At 45.4% G+C, this 8,576-nt stretch overlaps 1 protein-coding gene across 3 annotated transcripts in view; it reads right to left on the reverse strand.

Moving 5' to 3' along the window:
* The window catches only part of kynu (kynureninase), a 32,627-nt gene extending 24,381 nt beyond the window's left edge, over positions 1–8,246 (reverse strand). Inside the window, exons 1-2 of one of the 3 annotated variants that reach the window (XM_028572155.1) lie at positions 7,364–8,246; positions 2,032–2,233 (exon numbers count right to left, since the gene is read on the reverse strand). In XM_028572155.1, coding sequence (XP_028427956.1) covers positions 2,032–2,233; positions 7,364–7,445 — 284 coding nt within the window. In that variant the 5' untranslated portion in view covers positions 7,446–8,246. Of the gene's footprint in view, positions 1–2,031; positions 2,234–7,363 lie in introns of those variants that run through there. The other 2 variants (XM_028572156.1, XM_028572158.1) reach the window with 2 other exon arrangements.
* Positions 8,247–8,576: the final 330 nt, after the last annotated feature.

Genomic DNA, 8,576 nt, shown 5'->3' on the forward strand with positions numbered 1-8,576 from the left:
TACTGTCAAACTGAAATCCTTAGCAGGGTGGTTTTTAGGCTCCAACCACACCTAATTTAACCTAGCAATGTAAATGTAGCCTTACATCAGTGCTGTCTGTGTTTTCAGCTGCCGTCCCGTCGCTGTTGTCCCGGCCGCTGATCACCCCGGAGCTCATCGGCCACAGTGTCCACCTGAGGTGCTCCTTCGTCCCGCCGCCGTGGAACCAGCCGCTGGGCTTCCAGGTGGTTTGGGCCAGACACATAAGCCACAGCATGAAGGCCGAGATCAGGCAGGAATCTACACTGAAGCCCTTCTCTGTGGTAGAGATGGATGGCGTTCATTTCAGGCTCGGAGAAACGGTAATTCCTGCCAGACCGTGAGGAAAGTTTCGCAGGTTTTGACCCCTCGAGTGGGCAAAGTAAGCCAGGGATCAAGCCGAGCTCTCTTCGCCTGGGTTCAGCCGTACAAAGCAAAGGCAGAGATGCAAACGTGTGTCATGTCCCATTGAGAGAAGACAAGAGGAGGGTGGGGAAGTTAAATCAGTTGCAGGTTGGGAAAGCCTTAAGCCACATGCTTCCCATTTAAACCTCTCCGTTCAAATCTTCACAGTAAATTCTGGGGAAGTTGTTTTCACATGGACCAACGCACACACGCACGGGAACAAAAACATTGCAGACTTTTACTTGCTCATTAATGGAGTTTCTTTCAGCCTGAACAAACCTGAAAACATTGATTTCTTTCCTGTATTGGGAGTATTATTTGTTATAATCACACTTCTTTGCAGCACAGCTTTTGCTGCACAGCCTCAGAAATTTCCTGGAGAAATGATCTCTCTCCAGGAAACATTGAGTCATTAGATTTTCTCGTACAGCTGTGGACTGTCCATATTTGGACCCCAGGGTTGTATTAGTTGTGTCTGGAACATGTTGCAGAGGGCTGGGCTCGCTCACCGAGCCTTTCTCTAACACATGTTGATTTGGCAGCTTTCTTGGGTCAAAGGTCATCTCCATTTCTAAGTGTAAGTTAAAAGTTCTGCTCTCTTAGGCTATGTTTACACCGCTACGTTTCGGTTAAAAAAAGGAATATCTTCTGCTACGTTTCCCCCTCTCATTCCCCCTGCTCTGGCGTTTCCCCTCTCATTCCCCCTGCTCTGGCGTTTCCCCCTCTCATTCCCCCTGCTCTGGTGTTTCCCCCTCTCATTCCCCCTGCTCTGGTGTTTCCCCCTCTCATTCCCCCTGCTCTGGCATTTCCCCTCTCATTCCCCCTGCTCTGATGTTTCCGAGCCCCTAAACCGGAGACATTTGGAAACACTTCTGACCCGTTTTGGTTTGGAATCTGTGGGGTGTGTTTCCTGCATTCTGTTGAATTTTTCTGCTAGAATTTCTGTCTTTTCTGCATCAATTAATGGCTCAAATGTCTTAATATAAAGGAAATTATTATTATTTTTCTCCTGTATTGTTTAAAACTATCTGCATATTCAGTGCGCTGCAAGGTAATGATGGTACGGTCCAGTATAGGGGTGTCAAAAATCGTTGGGAAACACATTTAGAGGTAAGAGGGATACATGTATTGAGCCCCGTGAGCGGTTATTTATACTATTATACTTCTTTTGGGGAGTAAGTTGTCTATTTTCTCTTCTAAATACTGGGGGGCATATCCCTGCATCCCTATAAAAATGTAGCCTCAGAAATATTTAATTATTTAATTTTCAGTTGATATTTAAAATTAGCTTTTGCTTGAAAGTCACTTTCAAGTTTAAGGGATCAAACCCTGATAGAGGCACTACAAGTTGTATTATACCTTTTGTCTTTATAGACACGTGATTTTAGGGTTAAAGAGTGATGTTTTCCCTGCAGTTCTCCTGCAGTGTGTCGACTTTCCGAGCCAACTCCAGCCACAGCAGATCTCCTCCCAAAGAAAGTGAGGGTTTCTACGCCGGACTGAAGGTAAACACTCTTGTGTTGCGTTTAAACTCTACACCAACATGAGGAGCATTTGAGGGCAGTGTTGTAATGTAACACAGTACTTAGGGAACAAAAATGGACTGACCTGTATTCTACCTCTTTTTCTGACAGCTCTTTGCTCCCTCTGTTTCTCTTCAGTTTTCTCCAGACTCGCTCCACGTAGCGGAGAACGGTAAAGAGCACGAGGTGAGCGTGCACAGCACGGTGCCTGTCCCCTGCTACGGCCCTGTTTACAGCCACCGGTGTGGACTCCATCTGGCTCTCAGCGTCCACGACCCAGGTCAGACCTGCAGGGAAACACCATACTGACATTCAATTCAATTCCATTTTATTATAGAGACACAATGGGCAGGCACACATGGAACGAAACGCATGTCAAACAGTTCATTTCAGAAGTTGCAGTTTTGTATGAGAAAATGTTGAGTATTTTTACTGAGGCTACACAAAACATTTCTTTTTTTTATTTACAGGACAAAGTCCGGGTAATGAGCTGCCAGAACTTATTCTGTAATTTATTTCTTAGAGGGTAGCTCAAACGTTGGACTTGAGAGTTATCAACATCAACATTATCTCCAGACTCAGGACACAGGACAGCAGATATAAACAATGACATTAGGGGCCCTATCTTGCACAACGCGCCTGGCTTTTAAAGGGAATGGGAGATGACTCTCTGATTGGTTTATTGCATGTTACGCACAAAACACACCTCTGATTAATGAAGACACTAAGTACAACCCTTTAGAACCATGCGCTCGGCGCACAGACCCTTTTTTCCGCCATTTGGACACGCCCTAAAGGCAGCTGCGCCAGGCTCTTCACGCCTTGCGCTTAGATCGTTAAAATAGGGCCCTTTATAATATGTGCAAATGTTGTATATGTACATAGTACATAAAAGTATAAACATATGATATACATTAGAGCTGGGCAATATATCGATATTATATCAATATCATGATATGAGACTAGATATCGTCTTAGATTTTGAATATCGTAATATGACATAAGTGTCTTTTCCTGGTTTTAAAGGCTGCATTACAGTAAAGTGATGTACTTACCATACTGTTGTAACTTTTCTATTTGCCTTTATCCACTCAGTCATTATATCCACATTACTGATAATTATTTATCTAAAATCTCATTGTGTAAATATTTTGTGAAAGCACCAATAGTCGATATCGAGGTATTTGGTATATATTTGATTTTCTCCATATCGCCCAGGGCTAATATACATACTGCAAGAGTACAAGAGAACAACAGCTATTTCACGCAGCTAGTTTTGGGTTCTTCTGTTATGCTCTGACTTGCCCTGTACATCATCACATCAAAGCCAGCTCAGGAAGACATTATTACAGCTCCGCAGGCAGCTGCGTGCCGTCCGTTAACACTAACTCACTGCTTTGTTGACATCCACAGACCGCCTGGGACACGAGGCCCCAAACGTGGCGCTGTCCGCCTGCCAGGTGGAGCTCCAGCCTGGCGCCTGCAGCGGAGGCAGCTGCGGCCGAGCGACCTTTCTTCTAACCGCCGTCACTGACTTCACGCGAGATGGAAACCGGCCGAGTCTGATTGGTGTTTTGCCCGGACCCAGCGCACCACGACTCTGGAGAAGCTACGTCCCAACGTCTCTGAGAGTGAGTTGAAATGAAACCAAAGGTCTGCATGGAGTGATAGATTATTCATGTAGTTCACATTCATGGTGAAAAGATTGAAAAATGTCGCAAAAAAAGTGTTGAAAAAAATCTCAACAGCCTGACAAAAAATGATGACAAAAGCGCCAAAAACATCGGAAAAAAGCAACAAACGTTGAAAATAATTAGTGTGTTACAACTATCATGTTTTCCAAATGATGGACAGATTTTTAGGCATTTATATAGCTGCTGTAAATGGAGCATGCCTCCCGGACACCCCCATGGGTTTGGCCCCGAATGTTTACAACGTCTGGCTCCGCCCCTGCCTCTGGCATTCCAGCAGGGTCCAAAACTAAATTAAGAATAACAGCAGTGTGATATAATCATCCAAGTGTTTTGGGTGTTTTATAACATTTTATAGCATTTGAAAAAACAATTAAATGGTTTTTTAACAGTGTTCTGACTAAACTTTGACAGTCTGTGATTACACACTCCCATTTTCATAATCTCATCTTTTTTTCACTCAGAAATTAGGTGTAATTTCATATAAATGAGCTTGACTGACCATGATTTCAAAAAAGAAATGTTAAGCCAGTAGGTCGATGTTAGTGGTGACTCGGGAGGAAGTTTCATGGTCGACAAGAGTTAAAGAGCGCTGCTCTACATAGTCATTAGTTGCATCCCAACAAGCTATTATTACGTGTGTTAGACATCCAGATCGTCTCTCTGATTGGCCTGTAGCAAACATCAAAGCCCGGTGTCACAGGGTCACAGGGTGGAGGGCCCCTAATTCTCTTCTTCTGACCTCTGCCCGCAGGTCACTGTCCAGGATGTTCCTACTTCCATCTGCTACTCTCTGACTGACCCGCACGTCATTACTCTGGATGGCAGGTAACTTTACCTCTTAAAGGGTAAGTTCAGGTTTTTTCAACCTGGACCCTATTACCCCATGTTTTTGTGTGTTAGTGACTGATGGGAACAACAATCTTTGAAACGGGTCCAGTATTAAGCAAGAAGGTTGTAACCGGCAGCCGTGACGTGGGCTGTAATGTACCCCTACAGGACGAATGTTCAGCAGCAGTTAGCATCCACTAAAAGTTCTGTTGTTGCTGCTGACAGACTCAGATTATTATTCTAATAAGTGTCTGACAACATTATGAAAAGGATCCCTATACAGATAGACCTTTTAGTTAAAGAGTAAGATCCTTTTAGTTTAACGTGAGCAGCCCTGAAATCCCCATCACCAAACTCCACCAGACTCCATGTAAATAATCAGGACTTTTAGCGTCTATAGAGCCAGCATATCTCCACATGTAAATGGGTGAATTAAGAGTTTATTCAACCAAACCAGAGTGGTGATTGTTGGAACAGTAGAAAGATGAACCAAGACGGCTGTTGATAGTTTTATTTAGTTTCTGTCCACTTTGAATGAAGTGTGTTTACGATGATAAAAGTCCTGATTATTTACATGGAGGCTGGTGATAGCAATTTTGTAGATGTTTTTGTTTTAAAAAAGGATCTTACTCTTTAACAGATAGGTCTATCTCTGTAGGGATCCTTTCCATAATGTTGTCAGACACTTAGAATAATAATCTGAGTCTGTCAGCTGCAAAACAAGAACTTTTGTGGATGTAAATTGAAGGTGCCCAATTGCCTGATAACTTACATTGTAGCTTGTTTCATCTCGCCTACTACTGGACCAATGTCAAAGATTGTTCACATCAGTCACTTAGACACAAAAACAGGAAAATAGGGTCCAGGCTAAAAAAAACCCAAAGTAACCGTTAAGTAATTTACCTCTTAAACTCAGTTATCAGCAGGCGTATAAAAGCTAGGCCTTATAAAACACCAGATTAACTCAGATATTGACATATCTTTATGAGCTTCTGTCAATCTGCTGTGTGCAGGCGATATGAAAACCACCAGACCGGCACCTTTGTTCTTTACCGGAGCATCGTCAGGGAGTTCGAGGTCCACTCTCGCCAGTGGGACTGCGGCAGTCGACACTACACGGTCGCCTGCAACTGCGGCGTTGCGGCGCGAGAGGGGAACGACATCGCCGTCTTCGACATGTGCAGTGGCCGGCCGCAGGAAACCCGGCCACAGCTGACCCTGAAGAACCTGGGTGACGAGGAGGGCAGTCGAGTCAGGGTGCTGGAGTCCCACCAGGGAAAGAAGGTCACCGTAGGTATCCCAACCTTTTGAAATGGGTGCAGATTTGTTTGGGAAAATTACTATTTGCTTCCCAGGAAGCATCATTGTAGGGCTGCACAATATAAAGTTTTTTTATCGTCATCACAATATCAACTGGCGCAATAAACATATCGCGAAAGGCTGCGACATATCGCCGAAGACACAAAGAGAGTTAGTTGAAAGAAAATATCCATAGAAAACTGTAACAATGTAATTGTAATTCTTTTTTTAGTGCCTTTAATATTCAATTCAATGTTCAATTTGTTCAATAAAAGAACACTGGAAACGATTTCCTTTCATTTGTTTTAAATTCAACAAGCAGTTTGTTGTTCTTGGCAGAATAGTGAAAGCAGCAGAACTGAGAACACTTTAACATCTACGTACTGGGCGCCTGGGGCATAGGCGTAATTTACAAGGGGGATGGGGGAATTACGACCCCCCCAATAATCAAAACTGGCCAGTGCAAGCCACCTCAAAAAACTATTATAATTTCCTTTCCATAAACAAAGACATTTTCAATATAAATTGTTGCAGAAGAATTCACCAGAAATGCAGAAAAATTAAGTGTTAGACACTCAAAGCGGTTTCCTGCATGTCTTCCCCCTCTCTCTCTGATTGAAGGCGGAAAAATGCCCCAAAATGATCTTTAATATCTATTTATTTATTGCAATATTCAACAACATTACTGCATATTTTCCTCATATCGTGCAGCCCTACATCATTGGCTGCGTTCCTGGCTGAACAACACCCTGACTGTTGCATGAGGGATGTAATCAAATCTAAATCTTATACATTTCAAGAATGCACATCTCTTTCAGAATCTAAATGTTTCAGAGATAATGTTAATGAGCTGCTGGGTGTAACTCTCCCCTTGTAGTTGATCTTTCCCTCCGGGGCCTTTGTTAGGGCCGATGTTGGCGATTGGGGGATGAGCCTGTCCGTCCGGGCGCCCAGCGGTGACTACGGCAACACGCGAGGCCTCTGCGGCACCTTCGACCACAACGGCAACAACGACTTCCACGGCTCCGACGGGGGCTCCGACGGTCCCGACGGCTTGCAGCGCTTCATAGAATACTGGAGGTCAGTCACAGAGCTTTTATAGCTCCATCATGACTTGGTTTGTCTTAAGTTACTGAAAAAGGTTAGCAACTAGACCAACAGGTGACAAAACCACCGATTTTTATATTTATCATTATAAATCAAAGCGTGTTGACGTTGCAGAGCTGCCTTGGTTTCTGTCCGTTTCTGTCCGTTTCGAATATTTCACCGGAAATAGTAAGCAACACACGTACTATTGGCTTCATACTAAGATTTCGGAGGTACTAAAAAATCTCACACTGTCTTAGCTACTTAATAACATGTTAGTGGGGGACGCAACCTGAGCTAATTGTTTCTGTGGTGGTCCTTTCTGTGTGTGTGTGTGTGCACGCTTGTGTGTGTGTGTGTATGTCTGTGTGTGTGTGTGTGCGCATGTGTGTGTGTGTGTGTGTTAGGATAGCTCCCGGGGAGAGTCTATTTGACAGGACCCCTCCTGGGACGACGCAGGAGGTCCGAAGGCCTTTCTGCGCCTGCCAGAAAGGATACAGCGCTTCTCACCACGCCAGCCGAGCGATGAAGAACTTGTACAGTCCTTCCGCTCACTCCGACTGCACATCATACGATAACGTGGATTACACATCTGTGTTCCCCTCGATGGACACAACGGTGGAATACATCAAGAGTCCAGAGAGAGAGGAAAGCATCCTGGATACGTCTGCCTTCAACAGCCATCCTCTGGAGCGGAGGCACCTTTGGTTTCACAGCGAGAACTATCCAAACAGCGACGGCGATCTCGAACCAGACAGCGGGTTCCGGGAGGATCTTCCGCTCTCCAGGCCGCAGAGACAGGCGTTGTCCGATTTCCAGCCTGTCTTCGCCGCTCAGAGCCTCAGTGCGGCCGATCTGGAGAACTTTGCCTACTTCTTCCCCGAGGACCACTCGGCAGAGGCCCAGCCGGCGGCGGGACCCCGCTGGCCCACACCCAGTGGCCTGACCTCGGCCAAAGCTCTGGAAGTGTGCCAAATATCCTTGGCTAACTCCACTGTCGGCGCGGTGTGCCGCGGGCTGCTGGGACGGCGCCTGGATGAGGCGGTGGACCTCTGCATGCTGGACTTGCAGCTCAAAGACGACCTGGGCTGGGAGGAGGCCCTGCTGCCGTACCTGGAGAACGAGTGCGAGAAGAGGCTGTTGGAGAACCGGACCCGGAGAGCCTCGGAGGTGGCTGGTCCGCCGGGAACGTCCAAGGAGGTGGTGACGGCGCTGCGCTGCCCCAACTTTTGCAACGGAAACGGAGAGTGTACGGAGTGGGGTTGCCAGTGCGATCCCAGCCACAGCTTCTACGACTGCAGCCTGGCCATCAGTGAGTGTCTGCTGTTCTGACCCTTAACGGGCTCAGCAGGTCAATTATTACTGTATGTCTTTACTAGCGCTGCGCGGTACGAGGAAAATATTGGATAATGTTGTTGAATATCGCGATAACTCCGATAAATAAACAGATACTAAAGTGTTCTCAGTTCTGCTGTTTTCAGTGTTCTGCTAAAATTGTTGAGTTTAAAACAAAGGAAAGGAAATCATTTCCAGAAATAAATAAAATACAACCTTTTACTATTCTCCTCGCAGAAGAGGAGTGCTCGCTTTGTTTACATGATGCCTCCGTCGGAGCATCTACTGACGCTACGATGGTTAGAAATGTTCAGCGAGTGTCTCAAGTCTGGTTTGGTCGTTCCCTATAGTTTACTATTTAATAAACAATATGTAGGGAATAACACAG

The sequence above is a fragment of the Perca flavescens genome, chromosome 24 (assembly GCF_004354835.1).
Source record: "Perca flavescens isolate YP-PL-M2 chromosome 24, PFLA_1.0, whole genome shotgun sequence".
Classification (NCBI taxonomy): Eukaryota; Metazoa; Chordata; class Actinopteri; order Perciformes; family Percidae; genus Perca; species Perca flavescens.